This window comes from Myxocyprinus asiaticus, chromosome 17 (genome assembly GCF_019703515.2).
Source record: "Myxocyprinus asiaticus isolate MX2 ecotype Aquarium Trade chromosome 17, UBuf_Myxa_2, whole genome shotgun sequence".
Lineage (NCBI taxonomy): Eukaryota > Metazoa > Chordata > Actinopteri > Cypriniformes > Catostomidae > Myxocyprinus > Myxocyprinus asiaticus.
In genome coordinates this window covers 8652678-8678861 of record NC_059360.1, presented here as the reverse complement: position 1 = coordinate 8678861, position 26184 = coordinate 8652678, and the positions used below count along the sequence as shown (strand labels likewise).

The 26184-nt window shown below is 38.7% G+C and overlaps 1 protein-coding gene and 1 long non-coding RNA gene across 4 annotated transcripts in view; one reads left to right on the top strand and one right to left on the bottom strand.

The window, feature by feature from the left end:
• The window catches only part of LOC127454898 (disheveled-associated activator of morphogenesis 2-like), a 310968-nt gene that overhangs the window by 132750 nt on the left and 152034 nt on the right, over nucleotides 1–26184 (bottom strand). For all 3 annotated transcript variants that reach the window (XM_051722409.1, XM_051722410.1, XM_051722411.1), the window contains exons 4-5: nucleotides 18375–18449; nucleotides 9381–9475 (exon numbers count right to left, since the gene is read on the bottom strand). In XM_051722409.1, the coding sequence (XP_051578369.1) occupies nucleotides 9381–9475; nucleotides 18375–18449 (170 nt within the window). The remainder of the gene's footprint in view (nucleotides 1–9380; nucleotides 9476–18374; nucleotides 18450–26184) is intronic.
• LOC127454926 (uncharacterized) overlaps nucleotides 2801–26184 on the top strand; it is a 45970-nt gene continuing 22586 nt past the window's right edge. Inside the window, exon 1 of the long non-coding RNA XR_007899612.1 lies at nucleotides 2801–3025. This is a non-coding gene — a long non-coding RNA (uncharacterized LOC127454926). The remainder of the gene's footprint in view (nucleotides 3026–26184) is intronic.

The following is a 26184-nucleotide window of genomic DNA, read 5'->3' as shown; positions in this document are numbered from 1 at the left end:
AAAACAAGTGAAGTTTGATCAGTGGTTTAACGTGTTCAGATGGTTCCCTCGTACCTGAATGAACGGCTCCTTTCCAGAATAAAATGAAATATGCAGAAAATCACAGTATTTCAGTTCTTGTATAGTAATAGGGCAGAATGTCTTGAAGCTAGAGAAGAGAGGACACCGGCAGCAGTTTATGCAAGCTGCTGTGCTGATGATGCTGATGCAGGCTTGCATCGTGCCGCACACAGCGCGTTTTAGTTTATAAACAGATTTAGCGCTTATAACTTTCTTCCCAAAAGTTCAGAAATATTATGTATTTTTTGTACTAAAGTTAGGATGTAAAATTAAGACAAAATATTTAGGATTCTGCACTATATCTAAGTCACTAATCAAATAAGCAAATTTGTGACATTGAACAAGTTAACTCCTTTGTACAAAAGGCAGTACTTCCTTGCTTCCACTGAAGGACACAATATGCTCTTTGGAACATTCTGAAATCATGCTCTTAAATCAAAACATCAGGTTTTTCACAAACTTTGGAGTCTGTGCCAAATTGAGTGCCTGCTGTAAATAAAACAAAAGGAGACCAGCCCTGGTGCCAGATCAAAATCACTGATGGTGCTTCTGAATTTAGTGAGGGTGCTCTATAAGTGAAGATGCAATAAAGTACCATCCTACGAAGCGTGGTAAGCGTTGTTTTTTTTTTTTTTTAACATTAGTTAACTACATTAGTTAACATGAACTAACAATGGACAATACTTTTGCAGCCAGGGGCACCATTATGGGGGGGGGTGCAGGGTATGCCAGGAATATGAGCCCCGGATGCTAGGGTGCCCCAAAATCACCACTTTGGAATTACTGATTCAAATTACTTATTGAATTTAAATTCAAATTTTGAATGTAAACTTTAGCAGTCTTACCGGCTTATCCAATACACGCAAGTGTTGTGTTCACAGCCGTTTACATTTTGATGTCAAAAGCAGAGAATAATAAGCCGCTTATGTTGTCGTTTTTTTTTTAATAAGCTGTTTTTTGATAGTTCTGAGCATCTAGTTGTGTGTGAAATCACACTCCGTGTCAGGTGGGAGAGGCTGGCTTTTAATTGCAACTTGCTGATGCTGTTTCTGCCTCACAAATCCACCGATTTGATCACAGTGTTCTTAGCCCAAAACTCAGCGTTGAGTTTAACAACTCTCAGCGGGCGCATGCTAAAGCATTCAGCAGTCATCAGGTAGTGCAGAACCCGGGGACGTGGAATACACGCTCGAAACCATTCAAATAAAGCCATAAGTAAGCACATATTTTTGGTTATAACATTTCATTCAATTTAGTTATAATAATAAGGGTGTTTATTTTCATCAGTGTTTCATTCAGTTATCCTGCATGTCAAATACAACTGACAACTATCAGGGTTAAAATGTATTCCACAACAGATTACAGAATACATGCTGTAAAATGTAATTTGTTAAATCTTCCATTAGATTACTCAAGGTCAGTAATGTAATCTAAATTCTTTGGATTACTTGTTTAGCACAGATTTTTTTTTGGCTTGGTTTGACTATAAACAAGGTAATAATAAGTTAATAAAATACTGCCGGTACAGTAAGACAAAATACACTTATATTAAAAACATAAGTGCACGGTTTTATTAAATTAGTCAAAGTATTTTTTACTAGTGATCTCAGACTTTTGGATCCCTATATGGCAAGAGGGGGAGTGGTGAACCTTGGGAGAACTTGACAAAATGTCTCGTTCGGGTCATACTGCATGTCTAGACGGCTGGGGCCAGTGTGATCAGACTCTCACTTTGTGACTCAGAGCTGCAGATCTGTTTGTTTTTAGTCCACAGTGGTGAAAGAGACTCTGAACTGCTAGTTTAATATGAAACTTCAGATGACAGTATGGACTCTATGGATTAAATTTGTCTCGCAAAGACAAATAAGTTAGTCTTCAAGGAGAAAGAATGATGTTAAAGTCTCATTTAAGGACTCTTTAATAATGCACTGCAGTTGAGAGTGTTTATGTGATGATTAGCCCACACCAGACAGTTAAGGCCCAGCACACTTGTTACTTCTTACCGGCTGATAAACACCTTACCGCCATTGGTTGAGCTTATCGGTAGGTGTGACCTGGAGCTCCACCTACTTTGAGGTCGACAGCTTATTCCTATTCAGTCAATTAAGATCAGTCAACTTGAAAACACCGTACAATCGTTTGCGTAGAGATCTTTTCCAAGACCACGTCATGCGATTTTTGTTTAATTAGTCTACAAAAGGAATCAAATCTACTCAAATACTCTTAAGTACCCATTCACTCATGTGCCATCTGCACATATGCCACATATATCATTATTTTTTTGTCTGTATTCTGCCCATTAACACTCTTTTGTACACCAATATTTAAAGTAGTATCGGTGTCAACATTAATTACAAAATCAGTGTTTGATCGGCGCATATTATGGCTGCTTATAGCGTGTTACCGCATTAGTGCCATGTATCCAGTGTAAACAAGACAAATTATGCATTTTCTACTGCATATACCTGTATATTACTTTAAATCATCGAGTGGTTAAAAAAAACATGTGAATTCTATTCATAGAATGAGGCATTAAGTCATTGGTAAAACACATTTTAATGTCACATTAGTTAAGGTTTTACATGTAGCCTTGAGTGTACTCATATTAAATGTACCTCTAAGCTAAGCTCAGCTGTTTCAAACTTCTTTTTACCTATGACGTAACTTAGAACTAAATCTGGCCAAAAAGAAGGTGTTTTTGCATTTGTTTCTGTGGTTCGGAACAGCTCATCTGGGCGAACTTTTAGGAAAACGTCTAACCGGCTGATAAACACCTTCTTGCTGCCATTGGTCCATGTCATCGGTAGGTGTGACGTGAGGCTCCACCTACTACTTTGTTTACGTTTTTCAGTCAGTATTCAACGTGAACACCTGCGTGCAAGACCATGCCATGAGCCTCAAGGAACCGGGTCAAAGTTAAAGGACGGAGGAAAACACATTCTACCTGTGTCCTCATGCGATTCAAGTAAGAGGTTACGTCTGGGCAGAGATAGAATATTATAGCGTGTTATTCTTGTGTTTCAAGGTTTTTGCTTGTACAGTTTACGGATCGCCATGTCCGCTCATTATTAATACTCAGGGTATTAATTATCACAAATTTGTTTTGCTGTATTGTGGTCCAACCAAATTGGATTGTGCAATTTCGCCATCGCGGGTGAGACAGAAACTGAGTTCATCCATTAAAGAGTTAAATAACGCAGGACTTTTACGAGCCCCGCTCGTAAAACCGCGTCTCTGAGTGATGAACACAGCTGCTTTCTCTCCCACTATGGTGAAATCAGCTTTAGGGCTGTCACTTAATCATCTCTCTCTCTCTCTCTCTCTCTCTCTCTCTCTCTCTCTCTCTCTCTCTCTCTCTCTCTCTCTCTCACTAACCACACTGACACTCACACACACACCTTATGTGTTATAGGATTATTTTTATTTACATATCTAATCATATCACTGTTTAGTTTGTAGTTGTAAGTCGGAAGTTTATTGACTGCACTGTATTAATTATTAATTGATATTACTGCATAAATAAACTTTTGTTTATATTACAAAGAGAAGTGTTTTGGTTTGTTTTGCATACACCTGTGTCATGCTGATGGGATGTCAGTACTCGGATTCAACCCTTCATTCATTGTTTTTTTCCCGAAAATCGATGTTCTTCGGATGTCGATTTTCCTAAGAAAACAATCTAATATTGAGACTGTTTTACTATTCGGTTATTAGTCCCTGATGTCAGGGTGGTGCCCCGTCAAAGTTAATCCTAATTAATATTCTATTGATTTTTGATAATTGATAATTATCTTTGATGATTGTTGAATTTGAATGATCAATAAGCTAGTGTTAATTTTAATTAATGTTTCATCGATGTTAACAATTAACTTTTATCTTTGATAATTGTTGATTTTAAAGGATTAAAAAAGCTAACACTGATTCTCATCAATGTTCTATTGATTTTAATAATTAGTAATTATCTTTGATAATTATTAATTATTGCTAATAACCAAACTTGCTCCTAAACGTAGCACACTACATTTACTGGAGCCCCATATGAGGTTTTAATGAGTTAGATTCAATTGATTAATTTAAATATTAGTTAATAACTACAGAAATAATTATTAATTATTTCTGATAGTAACACTGATCTAAACCACCAGTAAAGCCCTACATTAGAAAATTTAGTGTTCATGTAAATTACTAACTTAATATGATTTAATACTGTTAGATATTAATACACTATAGAATAATAGAAATGTGAGCAATTGGAAAATGAGTAGATGGTATGCACTAATAAAGACGTATTTGTTCTTTCTTTCTAGCAACATAAGACACAATAAAGACATATTTGGTGTGCTAGTGTGCTTTTATTGAACTTAAAGTAAAATACTGTATGTTCATGGCATCTCTGCCAGCAAATCCTAATAAGAAGGGTATTGGGTAGCATTCACACTTTTCTGATATATCTACAGTATATTGTGGAGTGATTAATTTTTTATATTTTAAAGTAATTCGATCATTATTGATATTGTATTAATATCTTACTTGAAATTATATAATTATTTTATTTTTCATACATATTTTATGGCCAGTGTTGGAAAATGATTGGGACATTTTTTTAAGTGTCTTTAAACAAATAATTAATAATTTTCTTTATCACACATTATACATATACAGTGAAATTCTTTTTTTCCACATATCCCAGCTAAGCTGGGGTCAGAGTGCAGGGTCAGCCATGATACAGCACCCCTGGAGCAGTTAGGGTCAAGGGCCTTGCTCAAGGGCCCAACAGTAGCATCTTGGCGGTGCTGGGGCTTGAACCCCTGACCTTCTGATCAGTAACCCAGAGCCTTAACCGCTGAGCCACAACTGCCCTAGACTGCAGGATGCAAGACTGACAAAAATCTATTTCTTGCAATAAATAATGATAATAAATAGCTTATTTTGTACATTTCTAAAATTGTCTCGTTGAAGTGCACTTTAAATTGGAGTGAGAGATACTGGGGGAGTGACTTGTCACTTTGCTCACAGCTGATTGGTCCAGAATCTGGATGAGATCTCTGATCGGGAACATCGGCAGGTTAGCCGATTAGCGTATGTTACTATGCCGAGGAAGCTGGGTGAAAGCCTATCCATTTTACTGGTATGCAAATTCAGAGTTTGCTTAAACTAAGTTTAAACCTATCTAGCTAGCTGCTTAATCCTGCTTTGTGACATAGGCCACTTGACTATTTGAAATTATTTTGTATATAAACATGTATGACTATGTATCTCGCTGCTTTCAAAAGACGCAGTGTCAAGTTACAACTCTGAAAGGCAATTCTATGTGGCCTTGTTAGGAGATGATCAACGTTATTCACTTCACCTGTGAGTGCTCATAATGTTTTGGCTCATCAGTGTATGTAAACATGTATTAAGATGGACATGTATTGAGATGGTTTTGATGTGTTTCCAGCGATGTGCACCTCAGTGCAGGATGATTTTGTATGTATGTGCATCTAGTTTGACCGCTCTGGACCATGCATATGTGTGTGTGTGTGTGTGTGTGTGTGTTTGGTTCATGTCGTCGTGGATCGCTTGTGAACCGGACATAATATGATTCAAGCTTTGCAAAGGAACTGCTATTGAAGGATGGGACAGTTAAAAACACTCAAGTAAATCGTTTCATTCATGAATATTTCAAATGTCATGACTGTTTGATGTGCTGAGTAATAACAGTTGTGCTTGAGATTAACAGATTAATATATTCGGATGCAATGTGTTGGATGTGCGTTGTGTGTAAACCCTGCAAATTTATTTTATGATGTTGAGGGGCTTTTTCATTCTCTTCTGATTTGAGTTTGCTGAATTTGAGAGGCTGCATGATGTTAGCCAATCATAACAGTGGGCGTTTATGTTGAAGTGTTGAGGCACTTAGGCCAAAGCCGAGCGTTTCAGAAAGAGGGCCAAAAACAGGGTGGAAAATGATCATGTATTACTAAATTGTGACTGTTTTGGTGCAAAAAAACAAACAAAAAATATCATTGGACCTCATGGATGACAATTAAATTACAAAAAATAGCACTTCATGACCCCTTTAATACAAGGATGATGGCAAAGCCATCTACAGGCTTTTTAATCAGTTTGGCCTCTTTTGTTTTAAAAAGGAATTTCTTCTTTTTTAATGACACACCATATCTACAGATCTCAGGAACTGCAAAAGGAACAAAAATGGCACACAGCTTTGCTTGTCTTTTTGTGGGCCTTTTGGAAGAAATTGTTTTTTACGACCCACAAAAAAATTATTTCCTTACATAACATTATGAAAAAGACATTGATGATGTCTTTCTACTTTGGAAAAGTCCAGTTACCACCCTCCACTTTTTAAACACTAAGTTCGGCGAACTTAAATGTTCTTTAACCCTCATTGTTGAAGAAATTCATTTCCTTGACATGTCAAGAGAAGAGGAACAGCCCTCTCTTAATCTCTTAACCAACAGATAGAAATACTCTGCTACATGGCCAAAGCTTTCATCCTGTCTCTTTGAAAAGGAGCTTGCCAATAAGCCAGCTCATGAGGTTGAAATGTATTTGTGAAGATAATGAGGACTATGAAGCAAGTAAACAACAAATTATTTCAAAATTCAGAGGGAGAAATTATAAAAAGTGGCTCTTATGTGCAAAACAGAAGATACACACTAAAAGCCGTGAAGATTGCCTGCATCCAATTAGAGGTTCTTCATCAAAACCCGGTCTGATATACGGCACCACCTAAGCTCCTAAAACCTCTGGCATCAGTAAGGTGGTCAAAAACACTGGCATGTTTTGCAAAGTGATCCGGTTTTAAAAGACACATTTAAAGATCTATCCCTTATCACTTACAAAAGAGCACGAAACATTAAGGACAAATTAGTCAGAGCCCATCTCCCAATGGAGTCTACAACCAATACTCTCACAGGGAAAGCCTCTTTGGAAACTTCAAATATGGTAACTGTATCAGCTGTCAATATACAAGAAATGTCAAGTTTAAGCATCCGGTATACAAAGACAATATTAATTATATAGCTGCAAGCAGCAATTAACAGGGTTCAAGCCTTTAAGGTCCTTTAAGTACATATGTAACAGATATTAAGTATTTATTAGACAGCCTGTTTTCAACTAAAACAATGTTAAAGTGCCTTAATTTTCAGAAACATCAGGTTAGATAGCACAGAAATATGGTATTTTTTTTTATATTTCTGACTGTTATAGTGCCACCAAGAGGCAGAGGTACCCATTTGTTTCATGTGTCCTCAGATTAACCTCCTACATAAGTGTTTTAAATTTGGTAAGGATATTGCATTCCTTTCAAGAGTTTTAACCATTTAAGAAAAAGTTGCCATGCCCACTTTGTGCGTTTTGGTGTACTGTTGCAATGGTGCATCGAAAGTTCAAACTTTTTTTTGGATAATTATTATGATTGGGACTCCAGAGAACCTTTCTGCACCGATTATGTTCCAATCAGGTGAACGGCCTAGGATTAGTTCGAAAAAGTATTTGTGTTAAATAATCTCAAAAATGTAACGAACGATTTGATTCACACCAATGGTTCTTGAGGCAAAGTTGTTTAGAAAGAGGAGGTCTATCATATGATATGAATAACATGTTTCTTTGTGAAAGACAGCCGTATATACATTGATTTACACGGATTTAAAATGCAATAGCGCCTCCCTGTGGCCAATTTTTTTCCAATTTTGCACAGATCTCTCAGGCCAAGAGACAAATAGGCCTACCAAGTTTTGTTTCGAGACACCTATTTTAACCTTGTCAAATAGCTGCTAAATGCTAACTATGAGACATTTTTAGTTTTTTAATTATTATAGCGCCACCAAGAGGCAGAGGCATGCTTTTTTGTGTGTGTGTGTCCCCAGAATGACCTCATACATAAGTGTACCAAATTTGGTGATAACATCTCAATCCATTCAAAAGTTATAACTGTTTTAGTAAAAGTGGCCACTTTTTCTACTTTTTTTTCCACTACAGCACCACCTATGGGCCAATCGGGCCAATTCCATGCGTATGGTTAGCCAGACAGAGTACTACCATCCCTGAAAGTTTCAAGTGTCTAGGTCTTACAGTTTGGTCTGCACGATCAGTTTTAGGGCAGAAAAATAATAAAAATCCAGATAAAAACAACAGTGTTTCTAGCCCTTCAGGCTTGAACCCCTAAGAAATAGTTTCATCACATGCAAAACTAAAAATGTTTTATATATATATATATATATATATATATATATATATATATATATATATATATATATGATACAATGCCCTTGTGAAAAAAGTTTATTTTGAGGAAACTTCTCGTTGACTGAAAGACCACATCACTGAACATAGGAGTTCAGTCAAAAGGGGTGACCTTACCAATCCCGTGGTGAGACATTTTAAAGTATGTAACCATCCTATGTTTTCCTTCCTGTTCCTTGGTATTGAACTTATAAAATCCTCAGCAAGAAGAGATAACACTGATCACCTTCGGAAAAAGAGGGAGGCCTTTTGGATTTTTTATTTAAAGAGTCTTTTTTTCTGAAGGGATGAATGAAGAGTTGGTTTTAAAAGAATTCTTATGATTCCTCTAAATCTTTTTAAATGTTTTCTTTTGCAGACAATTGTGTTTTCTCTGCAGTATATTAGCACAGTACCTTTAACTGTTTGAGTATTTGTGAGGATGTATGGACATGTATTTATGTATTAATTTAAAAAAAATTCCCCTCATTATAGATGAAAATCTTCATTGGTTTGTCTCTAAGCTCCTTTTCATTTTACCATATAACTGGAAGACACTATACCATGTGAATTTATTCCAGCCCTCTGATTGGTTGTTTGTTAGTTTGAATCCTGCCTTTGTTTCTATTTGAATGTTTCCTTTTTTACACCTGTATTCTTTTAGCCCTGAAGAAGGCCATTGTGCCGAAATGCGTTGGCAAATAAAGTATTATTCCTTGTTTTTCTCCATTCCACGAGTGTTGCTGGATTTGCTTTTACTAGAACTTCATTTTACCCCTGAACGAAGAACACAGAAGAACCTCTCCAGAAGTATATTGGGGCCTTAAGTGTGCTGGGGCCTTTATGGATGAGGTGAGGACAGATGCAGTAATATTCACCTCCACTCCATTCTATCTTTGCTACATGGAGAACCCTAGATCCTGAACAAAGAAGTGTAGGCCTACTTCCCAAATAGCACAGTCTAAATCAGTTATCTCAAACTGTCTGTCGAGAGTAGATGCTCTTAACTCAAGGTATTTATTTCTGACATTTGAAACCAGACAACAGAACTATGAATCAAGAAAATGGCAAGGGTCACTGAGATCTCTTACCTCATTGGCTTAGTTCGGAGCGCAGTTTTTAGATCCTCAACCACCTTGTTGCGCATTTCCACTTCCTCTTCATCAAATGCGAAAAGTGTCTGCATCTGAAATAAAAATATATATATTTTTGAATGTCAAAACTTTTCAATTTTTCTTTTTAAAAATCTTTTTAAAACACACTAAATGGTAGATCAGGTATGCTTCAGAAAAACAAGACTTACTGCAAGCTACTCTTGACTAATGTTACTACTAGTGGCATTGCCATTGTATATGTCTTAACATCTACAGTGTCTACATATCCAGGTGTAAATTTTGCAATAATTTAGACTGACAAGTTTTAATATTAGGCTTTGAAATACCATAAGTTCAGTCAGGTCACAAAGATTCTTGCTTCCAGGTGTTTTGGACAATACAACATGGACTGAATCAGTTAGACAACATTTAACAGACTGATTTGTTTCCCACTGGCAAAACATTAACATTCAGCATTTTTACATCAAGATAATTAGCATACCTATCAGACCTTAATTTCTTATAAGCAGCCTGTGAGCTACTTTTTAAGAATGGCAGCCCAAAGCCTGTAAAAATCAGGCCTTAGATGTATTTTCACAAGATAACTATTAGGTAATGGGGCTTCTCTTGCTAAAAACAACATATTCCAACATCTGTACCATTATGTTGCTATGCCAAATCCTAACCCCCCAGTAAATCCTATCCCCATTGGACCCCAAGATGTAGCCGTTTCTAATGCCAGATCAAAAATATCACGTAAATAGAGTCATAATTAAAAGTACTATGTTTACATTTAGTAGCTTATGCAGGGTATGCTATTTTATAATGCTAATATTAACCAATAATAAATACCACTTGTACCATGTAATATGTGATATAATTTTACACATACATTTTTGTATTTAGTTGTATTTTCATGTTATTTTCAAGACTACAAACATCAACAAGCGATATTTTTTGTATATCTATATACTGTATATTTGTGTGTGTGTATATATATATATATATATATCTATATATATATCTATATACACAGTGGTGGCCAAAAATATTGGCACCCTTGGTAAATATGAGCAAAGAAGGCTGTGTAAAAAACAATCTGCATTGTTTATCCTTTTCATCTTTCATATAAAAAATTCACAAAAATCTGTTGGGCCTTATGTATTCAAATAGACGACAAAGGCAGGCCTAACACAGTCGTAAAACCTAACTCAGGCCCACATACCAAGTCATAAATTTTACTGATAAAAATCGTGCCAAAATCAAACAAAGGGAGTCCAAAACAGACTACAAATCCCATGAAGCCTTGCTCACTAAAGAATCGAACTCTCAACTCCTGTTGGATGAGGCACACGACAGAACGCACCTCAACCATGACATCATCAGGAGTAGAAATACCTCTGAAATGCTTCCGGGATTTGCTTCCAGCAACTTTGCTCGCCGTGTGTAGACGCAGCTCATCGCTGCTCTCAGGTGTAGCCTCGTGGCACAAGGAAGTAATGTACGACTTGAAACTGTGGCCATACAATCTCCATCTCGCTGGACAAGTCGAGATTACTCTGTGTTCCACCGAACACACTAACGGATCCGCAGGAGACCACTGAGCAATCTGCATCTTCATCTGTTTGCCTGCAGAAGTGAAGAGAGAAAAGATTTCTCTTCCATCTTCAATCAAGTCGACGTCGCTGATTTCTCTGAATCTGCAGCCGTACCGCCCGCCTACAGAGCGAGGAAACGGCCTCCCGTCATCACCCGAGCTCCAAGGAACCGAGTCGGAGTTAAAGGACGGATGAACACACATTCTGCATCCTCATGCGATTCAAGTAAGAGGTTTATGTCTGGGCAGAGATAGAATATTATAGTGTGTTATTCTTGTGTATCAAGGTTATTGCTTGTACAGTTTACGGACCACCGAGTCCGCTCATTGCGGCTAATACTCAGGGTATTATCACGAATGAGATTTGCTGTATTATAGTCCAACCACATTGGACTGTTGTGCATTTCCACCATCGCGGGTGAGACCGGCAAACTGAGTTTATCCATTAAAGAATCAAACACCGCAGGACGGTTTACGAGCCATCCACCTCGTCTCTGAGTGATAAACTAACAGCTGCTTTCTCTCCCACGATTGCAAAACCGGCTTTGGGGCCATCACTTAATTCTCTCTCTCTCTCGTACTAACCACGCATGCACACACGCGCATATTTTTGGCTAGTAGATGGCTTCATGATAAAGCTCAGCTTTGTCCCTTAGCTATCGTACAAGTGGATACACATGGTAAACTGGTAGACACCATTGACTGGTTTCTCTCCATTCACATTCGCGGCCATATTCTCTGGCCGGAAGTCTCGCGTGACATACTCTCCACGAGAGTCACGTCCGCCATTTTGTGCACGTCCCTCCTTACACACACAAACACGCACACACACATTTCATGTGTTATAGGATTATTTTGGTTTCCATATCTAATCATACCACTGTTTAGTTTATATTTGTAAGTCGGAAGTTTATTGACTGCATTGTATTAATTATTAACTGATACTACTGCATAAATAAACTTTGTTATACTTCAAAGAGAAGTTTTTCGGTTTGTTTTGCATACACCTGTGTCACATGCTGACGGGATGTCAATGCTCGGATTCAACCCTTCATTCATTGTTTTTTTTCCGAAAATTGATATTCTTCGGATGTCGATTTTCCTAAGAAAACAATCTAATATTGAGACTGTTATACTATCTGGTTATTAGTCCCTGATTCTAGGGTGGTGCCGCAGCAATATTAATCCTTATTAATATTCAATTGATTTTTGATAATTGACAGTTATCTTTGATGATTGTTGAATTTGGAGGATCAATAAGCTAGTGTTAATTTTAATCAATGTTTCATTGATGTTAACAATTAATGATTATCTTTGATAACTGTTGGTTTAAAGGATTAAAAAAAGCTAACATTGATTCAAATCAATGTTCTATTTATTTTAATAATTTATAATTATCTTTGATAATTATTAATTATTACTAATAACCAAACCCGCTCCTAAACGTAGCACACTACATTTACTGGAGCCCCATATGAGGTTTTAATGAGTTAGATTCAATTAATTAATTTAAATATTAATTAATTACTAAATAAATAATTATTAATTATTTCTGATAGTAACACTGATCTAAACAACCAGTAAAGCCCTACATAATTGGTGCCCCGTGTGAGGCATCCTACGTGCCAGTTTTGTCACAGTGTGTATGCATAAGAATCCAAAGTAATAACTTGAATCCTTACTTCAAAGTTTGGTTCTGTTTGACAACTGACTAATCACAACTTGCCAAGCATAAGCCAGTGTGGTGTGAAAGTGCTCTTAAGAGTGAATTAGGGGTTGGTAAATTTACGATAGTCTGCTTAAAACCTGCTGTTGTTGTTATTTATCTCCTAACGCTTTCACCTAGATGTTACAGAGAGATGCCAAGTCACTTCACTGACATCCACCAAAGAGAGAACGCAGTGAAATTTGCATATTACATAACAGTAGACCGTAAGCCACAGGTCGAAGCCTCTCACCTGTGCGTTCGTGTTAGCATTATAGAAACTGTAAAACAACAAGCTATCAGAGTCACTGTATCGCAAGAAGTTTTACTGCCCCAGTAAAATGAGTCACCAATCGCCCGCGTGACTGGAGCTGAAGCTCCACAGAGGTCAGTCGACCCAGCACTGCAAGATGTGGTCGCTGCTGTCCTCCGTCTCTCCGTAGAGGAGAGAGATAACCTTAACAGCTACAATATTAGTCGTTGTGATGAAGCATTGCAGGAACTAGTTGATTATGTCAACAACCCAGTCAGGAAGCCAAAGAGCACAATCCCGGACCTAATGGACCAAATGTTCCTTCTTCATCACCACAAAACCCAACTGCAAACTGCAGAGCACCGGGCCCAGCTCGCCCAGCTGCAGAGCAGCTACAAAGCGGTGCAGAGGGAAAATCTCAGCCTGCACCAAGACGTTAGTTGCACCCAAGCTGAGAAAGTCCAGGCACAAGAAGATAATGCCCGGATGCAGGAGGAAAACGAAACCTGCGCAGGCAGCTTCAAGCTGCCCAGCTAAGAGTAGAGTCAGATCAGGTAAGTGTGGCTGAAATGCACAGCACAACATCTGACATAGAAGAGGGCACCCTCTTTAGCGCTACGTGTAGAAATGTGCCCCTGAGAAACCCAGGGACACACGCTAGGAGCCGAGCTGCCCCTAGTTGTACAGTCTCTGACTTCATCCTCCAAGACACCTTTCAAGCTCCTCCAGCAGCCCGCTGGTTGGATGCAGGTGCCCCTCCTTACAGTTGCCCTCCTCAGTCAGTTTTCAGTCACGCCACCTTAGGTTTCAAACCGACTGATTCCACACCATGGAGGGGGGACAATTATTTTCAAGCCCAGAGTGGTGTAAGCGGCTCGAAGATCCCATTAGCCAGGGAGCTGTACGCAACCCGGGGTCCACCCCCATGCGTCGACTGGACTCCTTCCCCACCATGAAGGGGAGGAAGTCGTCCTCATCGCTGTATCGATCCGAGTGACTATGGTGTTTCGGATGACTCGGATGACCTGTACCACCACCAACGCTTGCACATCCGACAACTCGAGTCCCTCGCAGGGGACATAGAATGCTTTGACCAAAGTAATCGAGATTCAAACATCGACAATTATCTTAGGGAAATTGAGCACTGCCTGGTTGACTTGCCTTATGCTTCGTCGCGTGAAAAACTCAAGCTCATATGGAAGACTACGGTAAGGAGTGTCCATGCATTCATGGAAACACTACCTACTGGTACACAAAACCACTACTCGGCTCAAACAAGAAGGTGAGTGTTTAGACAAGGTTTCAAACCCCCTCAGAGAACAAGATTTGAGAAAGGAAATGGAGGATATAAGGAGATGCTTGACTGAGTTAGTAACTAAGCTTGACGTGCTCCGTTGTTCACCAGGTCCGCCGACCTCCTCAAAGGAACACGGCGCTGAAATCTCGTCAGTATGACTAGACGATGTACCCCCTCCCGTTAATGCCAAAGTTTACTTTGTAGGTCAGGAAAGGGGAACAGGGTCCAAGTTGCTCCCCAAAACAGTCACTCCTAACATGCCACATCCTCCTTTTTTGACCTTCTTGGGCGATCTATTCCGTAAGGGCAACGCCTGACACGTGGGTCATTCAGCTCCCACGCACTACTCGACACTGGTTCCGAAATAAGTTTAATGGGTTCCAAGACCTTTGCAGAAGTGGCTAAAGCAAAGCTCTCCCTTGGCAAACTGTTATAGACAGAGACCTGCAACGTAAGCATCACAAGCTACACGCAAGATAGGTGGTCTATCACAAAACGGGCCTAGATTGACACCTTTCAAGGGATGATGCTAATAGACCCTGTTTACATATGTTAACATATGTTATTCTTGTGTTCAAGGTTATTGCTTGTACAGTTTACGGACCACCGAGTCTGCTCATTGCGGCTAATACTCAGGGTATTAATTATCATGAATGATAATTAAATAGATATGATAATAATCTTTTTTGAAAAGCTGCCTGTGCAGGGTTTCATTTTCCTCCTGCATCCGGGCATTATCTTCTTGTGCCTGGACTTTCTCAACTTGGGTGCACCTAACGTCTTGGTGCAGGCTGAGATTTTCCCTCTGCACCGCTTTGTAGCTGCTCTGCAGCTGGGCGAGCTGGGCCTGGTGCTCTGCAGTTTGCAGTTGGGTTTTGTGGTGATGAAGAAGGAACATTTGGTCCATTAGGTCCGGGATTGTGCTCTTTGGCTTCCTGACTGGGTTGTTGACATAATCAACTAGTTCCTGCAATGCTTCATCACAACGACTAATATTGTAGCCGTTAAGGTTATATCTCTCCTTTACGGAGAGACGGAGGACAGCAGCGACCACATCTTGCAGTGCTGGGTCGACTGACCTCTGTGGAGCTTCAGCTCCAGTCACACGGGGCGATTGGTGACTCATTTTACTGGGGCAGTAAAAATTATTGCGACACAGTGGCTCTGATAGCTTGTTGTTTTACAGTTTCTATAATGCTAACATGAACGCACAGGTGAGAGGCTTCGACCTGTGGCTTATGGGCTACTGTTATGTAATGTGCAAATTTCACTGCGTTCTCTCTTTGGTGGATGTTAATGAAGTGACTTGGCACCTCTCTGTAACATCTAGGTAAAAGCGTTAGGAGTTAAATAACAACAACAGCAGGTTTTAAGCAGACTATCGTAAATTTACCAACCCCTAATTCACTCTTAAGAGCACTTTCACACCACACTGGCTTATGCTTGGCAAGTTGTGATTAGGCAATTGTCAAACAGAACCAAACTTTGAAGTAAGGATTCAAGTTATTACTTTGGACTCTTATGCATACACACTGTGACAAAACTGGCACATAGGATGCCTTACACGGGGCACCAATTATTATGTAGGGCTTTACTGGTTGTTTAGATCAGTGTTACTATCAGAAATAATTAATAATTATTTATTAATAATGTGTGTGTGTGTGTGTGTGTGTGTGTGTGTGTGTGTGTGTGTGTGTGCGTGTGTAAGGAGGGACACGCACAAAATGGCGGATGTGACTCTCGTGGAGAGTATGTCACGCGAGACTTCCGGCCAGAGAATATGGCCGCGAATGTGGGTGGAGAGAAACCAGTCAATGGTGTCTACCAGTTTACCACGTGTATCCGATTGTACGATAGCTTAGGGACAAAGCTGAGCTTTATCACGAAGCTATCTACTAGCCAAATATGTGTGCGAGAATGTTTGTGAGGGGTCGCGCAATTTTTGATAATTGACAGTTTCTTTGATGATTGTTGAATTTGGAGGATCAATAAGCTAGTGTTAATTTTAATCAATGTTTCATTGATGTAAACAATACATGATTATCTTTGATAATTGTTGGTTTAAAGGATTAAAAAAAGCTAACATTGATTCAAATCAATGTTCTATTGATTTTAATAATTGATAATTATCTTTGATAATTATTAATTATTGCTAATAAACAAACCCGCTCCTAAACGTAGCGCACTACATTTACTGGAGCCCCATATGAGGTTTTAATGAGTTAGATTCAATTAATTTAAATATTAATTAATAACTAAAGAAATAATTATTAATTATTTCTGATAGTAACACTGATCTAAACAACCAGTAAAGCCCTACAAATCTAACCTTTAATTGAAGTAAAACAATTGAAAGAGGGGAAATATCTCATTATTAAATAAATCTTTTTTCTAAAAAACACATTGGCCACAATTACTGGCACCCCTAGAAATTCCTATGAGTAAAATATATCTGAAGTATATTCCCATTCATATTTTAATTTTTTTAGTGCACCTGGGTTACTAGGAACATGAAATTATTCAGCCATGACTTCCTGTTTCACAGGGGTATAAATAATTCCCTTAATCATCAATCACAGTGGGTTAGACTAAAGGTTGCTGAGCTTCACAAAATAGGAAGTGGCTATAAGAAAATAGCCAAAGCATTGAAAATGCCCATTTCCACAATCAGGGCAACAATTCCAATCAACTGGAGATCTTAAGAATCGGCCTGGAAAAGGACGTGTCTATATTGTCTCCACACACAGTGAGGAGGATGGTTCAAGTGGCCAAAGAATCTCCAAGCATCACAGCTTGTACATCACCACAAGTTGTTTGGGGGGGGTTTCAAGAAAAAACCTCTGCTCTCATCAAACAACAAACTCAAGCATCTTCAGTTTGCCAGACACTACTGTAACTTCAAATGTGACCGGGTTCTATGGTCAGATGAAACAAAAAAAGAGCTTTTTGCCAGAAAATACCAGAGATGGGTTTGGTGCACACAGAGATGAAGTAGTACCCAATGCCCATGGTTAAATATGGTGCTGGATCTTTAATGTTGTGGTCTGCCAGAGGTTCTGGACATCTTGTTCGGATACATGGCATCACGGACTCTATCAAATACCAACAGATAAAAAATAAAAACCTGTCTGGCTTTGCCAGAAAGCTCACAATGGTCCCTGGTTGGATCTTCCAGCAGGACAATGATCCAAAACAAACATCAAAATCAACACAAAAATGGTTCACTGACCACAAAATCAAGGTTCTGCTATGTCCATCCCAGTCCCCTGACCTGAACCCCATAGAACATTTGTGGGGTGAACTGAAGAGGAGAGTCCACCAACATGGACCTCTGAATTTGAAGGATCTGTAGAGATTCTGTATGGAGGAATGGTCGCAGATCCCTTGCCAGGTGTTCTCCAACCTCATTAGGCATTATAAGAGAAGACTCAGCACTGTTATCTTGGCAAAAGGAGGTTACAAAAAGTATTGAATAAAATGGTGCTAATAATTATGCCAATGCATTTCTCGGTCGACAAAAAAGTATGTTCTTTTGGTATGCAGGTGTGCAGTATGAATACATTCCAAACATACTCCATCCGGTAACATGGAAATTGGCTTGTGACCCAAATATAAAGTATTACATAGTAGTTTTGTTGAACAAGAACAATTTAAGCATAAGGAACAACTTTCTTGGCATATTTAGAACAAACAGTTGAAAAAAGGTGCCCAACTTGCGGTTCTCTTAGGGAAGTAGGCATATTTGGATGTTGCACAAATCTAGCGTGTAGTATTTCAGCGAAATGCCGTTAGCACTGCACCATTTAAATTACGAATTTCTCATTCTTTTCTGGGAAAACAGAAGTATAGAATGTCGGATTTACAAATGTCCAGATTCACAATTTGCCAGACCCAATTAACATTGAGGTATTACATTCATCTTCTATACAGAGTTGTGTTCAACCAATACACACCATTGTTATTTCTGTTTTTGATCACAAACTCTGCAGACATAATGTCTCCAAAGTAGAAAGAGTCACAGATTACTGAAAATAATCTCTGTGACACTCCACGAGAACTTTAAATCATTAGGACTCCGTTTAAGGTTAAAAAGGTCTTATCATTTAAATTGTTTGTGATAGAGAGAGCAAGACACTTACAGCTGCCATGGAGTTGATGCGGTCTATGTAGTAGTCAGGCCAGCTGGTAGCGAGCTTGTTGGGATCCTCTTGTTCCTAAGAGAACAGAATCAACATCATTCATATTCTCTTTCAAGAGGAATTGTTCAAATGACTATATTATGCATCTTGCATAAATCACAAAAATCAGTCTTAATGTCTGTGCTGTGAAATAGTAGGATTTTTTGTGTGGAGAGCATCTTGAGGATCCACTAAACCAGGGCAAAATATTGTTGATCAATCAGTCAATCAGGTTTTTTTTTTTGTTTGTTTGTTTGTTTTTTGTCACTGCCATGTTAGGGATGTGCACTTCAACAGAGTGCAACAATTTACATGATAATGTTACAATTATATCTGTACAGATGCAGAAATGAAATTAATACTCAGGTTTCCATGTTCACTAGATATGCATGAACAGACTGGCAACAAAGTCTGCTGAAGCGGCTAGGCAACATACTTCAGACAAACTGAACTATGGTGCTTATGGGGGAGATACATGTTTGAGTCAGTCTGGCATTTTGTCCCAATCCCATTCTCTTCTCTCCCTAATAATTTCCTTTGCTTTCTAAACTGTCTCTATAATAAAAAAAATAAGTTTGTCCTCATTAATGTTTAACAACACTTTTAGAGCCTATACTAAATCTAAAAACATGTAAAGTTAAAGCAAAAGAAAGTAATTTTTATCTTTTAATAATTATTTTTATATTTTTGGCACATGTTTGTTGTATATACAGTATATACATATATAAATGTTCAAACAGTAATAATCACATTCTCTTAAGAAGAATGTTCCCTTTATGCAAGATCAAGATGATCACTGCAAAGAATTTGTAATTACATAACATAAATGTTTGAGAATAAATAATATTTTGTCCTTTGGCAGAGCTGATAAGATTTTTGCTTGATTCAAGTGATCTATGTAACTGCAGTGCTGACATGGATCCATATTCATCTGTTCAGCACATTGTATCAGTTATCTGCTGCTAGTGTCTCATTCCATCTAGAGAAAAACAATAGCACTGGCATGGCATTCCTCCTTTAGGCACAGTGATCTGATTGCTCTTGCTTGCCACATGTGGAATCTTAAAATAATAACCAGGCCATGACGAGTGAAATTGTTTATCACCAAACAAGTGAAGAGACTAGATCAATGTTTATGTAAATATAATGGTGCTTTGAAGCCTGAGGTCTGTGATATGCCAAAAAGTCTCTGTTATTTTCTGTCTGTTAATGCATGATGTTCTGGTTGTGTTTTATGTTAAAGGGCCCTATTTTTATGTGATAAATTATAAGCGCAAAGTCAATAGGCATAGCCATTAAGTTTTGGTATTTTCTGGCAAGCATGCGCAAGTGGGTCGGGCAAAATTGCGTGTGCAAAGCACTAATGGGCTGGATCAAGTACAATTTATTTCTGAGGTTATTACACCATCTGCGTCCTATTATATAGTCCATTCCCTGTAAAGCACCAGAAATATAAACAAAGACAGCTTAATCATAAGTATAGGGCTGCACAATTAATCGGAAAACTAATCACGATTATGATTACGGCTGTCACGATTATGTAATCGTGAAAATGGTCGATTATTCAATTTAAGTCTACTCCTGTTGCGTTAATTGTTTCTCTTTACATGTTTTTGCAGCGGTTAAATTTCTAACCAATCCTGGATGTGTGCGTTGAGCAATGAAACGACAATGGCCAATCAGAGATGCAGTGAGACTACAGTCCAATCAGTCATGACAACCAATCCTTATGCAAAAGTTTTAAATAGTCTGATGTCCAGATGCTTGCTTCCAGTGTGTTTCATCTCTGTTTGCGATGGCGCATGAAAATTTGTGCTAAAGAAATATCATCTGACACTTGAAAAGAAGCAATAGAACAAAGGTGAGCAATTTTGAATTATTTTCAATTCGTTGCATGTCATGCCATTTTATTTACCATGGGTAAACAGACTGCAAATGAGCAATGCAACAAAACTAAAACAATCCCAACCATTATAATCAAGGTACATACAGGGTTGAAATAACTGATTTATTGTGTTGTTTAAACAGTTATATTTATTATGCATTTGTGAGTGCAGAACAATGTGTCAGTGAGCTCGCGCTGAACTACAGGGCTCAAACAGTGAGTGACAGCTTCAGTCATTATAAGTTTGAATATTTTTGCGTTGTTCAAATTTTATTTTATTTTTTTGCACAATTTATTAAAAAAGAATAACAGTTGTATTTATGTATTAAACAGCTATAAAGTGGCTTGTTTTGAAGTCAGCTTGTTTTGGATGATTTGGACAGAAAAAGTCTTGAACTTCAAATTTCACAGACCATCATCATTGTTATCGCGGCTGCCCAAATAAATACCTATTTGACTCACAAAGTTGGTAGATTTAAATTAACGAATCACACAAACTCGCAAACTGGCTGATCTTACCTTCCAAAGTGCAACCGCTGTGACAGATTTGAGGCCAAATATGATCAAATGATGATTTTATGTGAACAAGATCACAATACAGGATTTTAAATGCAGTAAGTATCTTCAGTCTAAATCGTCTGTTCAGTTTGACTACTGAATATGTCCAATATTATTATTTACTGTAAGTGGGCCAATAATTTAAGCAGTAAAGACACATTGCACATATTTTTAATGCCGCATTTTTCAGGCTTTGGAAGTGTTCAGTGAGTGAAGATATGTATACATTAACATGATACATGACACACAGGCATACTGACTGAATGTTTTGTCAATAGTTCAAAAAGAACTTAGATAAATTTCTTCACTTTAAACCATAGATATACATTTATAATAACCTTTAGTAACATTAAACATTATTAAAGTATGTAATGCTTAAAAGAAACTGCAGCGCAACACATAACCTGCTGTTCTGAAGAACCCGGAAGCGCGGTTGCCTGCTTAGTGACGTCACAGTTATTTCATCAGATAATCGTCATTAATAATCATGATTACTATATCAAAGGCAATAATCGACAGTTATGATTTTTGTCGTAATCATGCAGCCCTACATAAGAAGTTGGTAGTGTAAATGGACTTACGTTCTTTTGTGCATTAACTGTGTCCTTGTTGAATGTCAGGTATATTTCTATGATAGTGACACACTCATTTCATACACATGGACTATGTGGTTCTTGTCAGAATTTGGATGTAGGCTTCATTAAATTATAGTAAATTATTAAATTATTAGTGCAAGTATTACAGTATTAATCATATTGATCAAGTGACACAAATCATGCCTAGTATTGGACATGTACTTTATAACCACCTGCTGGCAGAATCCCCAAACTACAATTGCAGGAACTGAGTTTAGACTTTGCACTGAAAACAGACGTGCTTCTAAAAAATGACTTAGCGCAATAACCTATATTTCAGGAAATTGACCCTTTTCACACGTCATCGTTCGTGAAAGCGGAAGTCGTCATAGTTAGCTAAACTTGAATGGCGGTTAATGGGGGACCACAGCAAATTAAATTTTTGCTTACCATTTGCTCCAACAGCAAAATAAAAAAAAAAACGATTACGCTTTCACAGCTTTGCAAAAGAAGATAAAAATGTACAGTGCTGGATAACAGCAGTAAGAAGAGAGAAACAGGCTGTAACAAGGTTAAAATGGAAAGGAGGCGGCGGAAACCAGACAAACCATCAAAATAATGTTTAATGAAAACAAAAAGACACAACACAAATGCACACACTGCAGCTGCATGTGGCTCTCTCTCTGCCGAACTGCTGCGTCCAGCTGCATTTATCCCTCTCCTCGGCTGATTAGCCCCGCCCTCCTCCTTGTCACACAGGCCAAATTTTCCGTCACTCCCTCAGCAGCAGTGTTAAAAGCCTCATCGCAGCTATGGTAACTGATTTTTAAAACTTATTCCAGGGTGAAGTACAATGTTATAAATTTACACTAAATAAAATTGGAAATATAAAAAAGTTTGCTACATTTACATTAAAGAAGGTGGAAACGCTTTATAACAGGTCTGCGAAAAGGGTCCAAATAAATCCAAGTAAATTACATTTTGCGCCACTTCATTAACATACTGTAAAATACACCCAGAGTTTGTGCGCATACATGCACAGATAGCGCAAACACTCCTACCCACGGCCACTTGTGCTGGCAAAAAACGTGCTTAGAATTAGCACTCTCACGAAAAATAGATAAGACTTTGTGCACGGTCGTTGTGCGTTGCGCTGTGCCTAGCGCGGTCACGAAAATAGAGCCCAAAATGTCATATGATACAATTCAGTTTATTATCTGTTAAAGACCCTAGATGAGCAGTTATATTTCCTGTGTTGACGTATTTCCTGTTGAACCAGGGCTTACCAGAGGGCTTGTCCCTTTTTAAAAATAGCCAATAGGCTTTAGTTTACATTACAGTTATGAACCATGTTTTGCGACTGGCTTTTACTATGCCCCTTTTACATGCCCCTGAGTGGAAGATGAGTAATCTTTATATTTGGTCCATTCTCCCTGAAAAGAAAGGATATATATATATATATATATATATATATATATATATATATATATATATATATATATATATATATATATTGTATATAACCTCAAAGCTAGCACACATGGACTAACACACTGTCTACAATGGGCGCATCCATTGACGCTACACAACGCAATGTGCCGCAATGGCTTGAGGCTGTCTAGACTGGATGTGTCAACACAAACGTTCTAAACTGTTTATTTGTGTTGTTGGCAGTAGTAGCGCCAGCACATGAAGAGCAAAATGGAACGGGACACCCGTTTACTGTCGGCGCGATGGACACGTCGCAAGGAACACTTTCAGTTTAGACAGCATCATTGATTATAATGGGGTTCTATTACTTTTGACACGGTGTAGACGGTGTAAAAGTCACAAATCTCAATCTTATATCTCGGTCCATCTTATATTGGTCAGTATTAATCAGGTAATAAAATTGCTATACTTTGCAACCTTTCCTTAGTCTAGGTTTGTATTCTGTTGTGGTTGGCTGACAGCTCATGTAATAACGTTGCATTCCTTTATAATACACTTTTTTGTATCTTGCTGAATGATTTCCCTTTTTTAAATTTCATACTAAATGAGCTTTCATGTACAACAGATATGAAATGTCTAAGATGGGCAATTATCATAAATATTTGGACATCTTAAGAGCAGCTTTGTGTACTACACCCCAAAACACACAGTCAAGCCAGACAATATAACAAGCTAGGATGCATAATTTGCAATCAGATCCAGAAGCAATTCGCACCTTTCCTCTTTCGGTTTTAGATGTTTAACACCAAAGCGGAACAATGCTGGAACAGAACAGCTAGGCCTGATCTCTTGTTCATACAATGTGTTTTTCCGATGTGTACTGCAATGTCATCTGGCCTTGCAGAAAAACTGATTCTGAAAACCAGATTATACCATGTAATATGCTCCCAGTTTATCACTTGTGGTCTCAAACATGTCATGTTGCTCAGAACGTTTACCCTGGCCAACTCACAAAGTTCATTAGAATATTCTCTCTGGTACAAATGAGAAGTGATAAAGACACGTTAGGTTTAAGGTCAGCACAGTAGTGAGCTGTTCCTCCTGTGTGTCAACATTAGTGCTATTAAAGGAGAAAAGGAGGAGGTAACAATAATAAACATGGCCCCATGATTTTGACCAGCAGGTTCCCAGTGTGGGTCAAACACAGATTAGAGTAGAACAATTACAGTGACACAAGGCCTTAAAAGTGTAACACAAACACAGAACTCTGGAATAATTTTATTTTACTTTGTTTTAGAATCTTTAATTATTGGTAAAATCAACCAGGGCCAGTGGAATTTGTTTACATTACATTTTACACAATATTGTCATGACGCCATTCTAACAAGAAGGAATGTTCAGGGTTCAATGGAATATAAGCACTATCGATTGACAATTATCACAGGAAATAATTTTGATTCGTCCCTCATTTTGGGACAAACTTTTTCCGTTACTGTATTTGAATGTATTTATTTATTTGTTTTTGTTTTTGAAAACATGGAGGTTGCAGGCACAAGCGCTCCGGGTGATGTTGTAAATATTGATTACTTTGTTCCTGTTACCAATAACACAGATTGTACTAATCTGGATTTTACGGCAGGCCCATTTGTTACAAGACAGAATCCTGCTGTAGAGATAACGTCTATGATTAGTACATTGTATAACTCTGATGATGACACATCTGATGATGATGAGAGTTGTATTATGAATGTGTGTGAATTACAATCTATGCAAACTGAGGTTGAGCAAATGAAGGTGAATTTATTGGCCCTAAGTGAAAAACTAAGCTCCTTAGATGAGGGATTTAAACATTCCATGGCCAATATGATAAACCGTGAAACTGGTTTCAGGGAGGCTGTGGACGCTAGCTTAGCGGGGTTAGAGGAGTACATCCAAGGGAAGTTGAGAAGTTGGAGAAGGCCGTCATTGACTGTGTTCTGAGGAGAGATGCTAAGTGGGAAGGGCAATTGAGGAAACTCAGGCTCACCAGCCCACCTACATTCTCTAGACTACAGGCCTATGCCCCAGCTACATACAACAGTTCATTAGGCCCGGGTTATAATACTCTTACACCCGTATCTAGAGGAAGGATTCCACCACCCATCACTCTCAGTGTTACATATGACATTCTTTCCCCTGCTGGTGCCATCCCCCCACCAAATGTGATCAACTCTGCTGTTACGGCGGGAGCCTCATCATTCTGTGCTCGCTCTCCCATCCGACTAGAATTTCCCACCTTTGGCGACTCCTGTGAGATGGCTGAGGTGTTTAACGTCATTGAACAGGCTGAAAACTTCCTCAAGATCAGGCCACTCCCCAGCATAGACCTCATTGGAACCCTGAGCACGGAGCTAAAGGGACCTGCACTTAGCTGGTGGAAGGCAGAAAAGGCGAAGGTAAAAAACTGGGAATCTTTCAAGGAGACATTTATGGCTGCTTTCCTTCAGGAGGATTATCTCACTGAAGTGGAGGATAAGCTGAGGTCGCTGGTGCAGTGCCCTGGACAATGCCTGAGAGATTTCGCATATGACTACAGAGCACTATGCCTGAAGTGGAAGCCCGATATCTCAGAGAAAGGACTCATAAGCTGCATCCTCAACAACATCAACCCAAAGGTCGCTGGCTGTCTGAGAGGGACAGTGAACACCGTGGAACAGCTGGTGAAAGTTGGATCCAAGGTTGAGAAAGACTGTCTGGGAGCCAAAGACTACTGGTAGAAAGTCGAAGGGCAAAACAGCAAGGGGACAACCAATAAGCGACCTTCTGACCGTAGTTACTCCAGGAATATGGCGGGTGCATCTATAGCCCAATCACACACCGTGGCGTCACTGCTCCTGGTGCCTGTTAAGGTGAAAGGGCAAGAGGTGAAGGCTGTCCTGGACACCGGAAGTACCTTCACCCTCATGCAGGAGAACCTGTGGAGACAGCTGGAGGAAAACCACTCACCACTCACCCCGCACTCACCACTCACCCAGCACACAATGTTTTATTATGGCCAATGGCAAGATACACCAAGCAAAAGCCCAGAAATTTATCAACTACCGTTGTCAGGGTAAAGAATATAATGTTGACACATACATAATGAATTATACTCACCTGGCATTCCTCCTTATAGCGGGTTTGGATTTTCTGGTTGCTACTGGAGCCATAGTAGATGTAGGCAAGGGAAGATATGGCCTGAAAGCAGACACAGGATACACATCCTGCAGTCTTCTATCACCCCAGGATCCACTACAATGGATACAGGTGATTATTCTCACCAGCCGGCTACATTGAGTCTCTA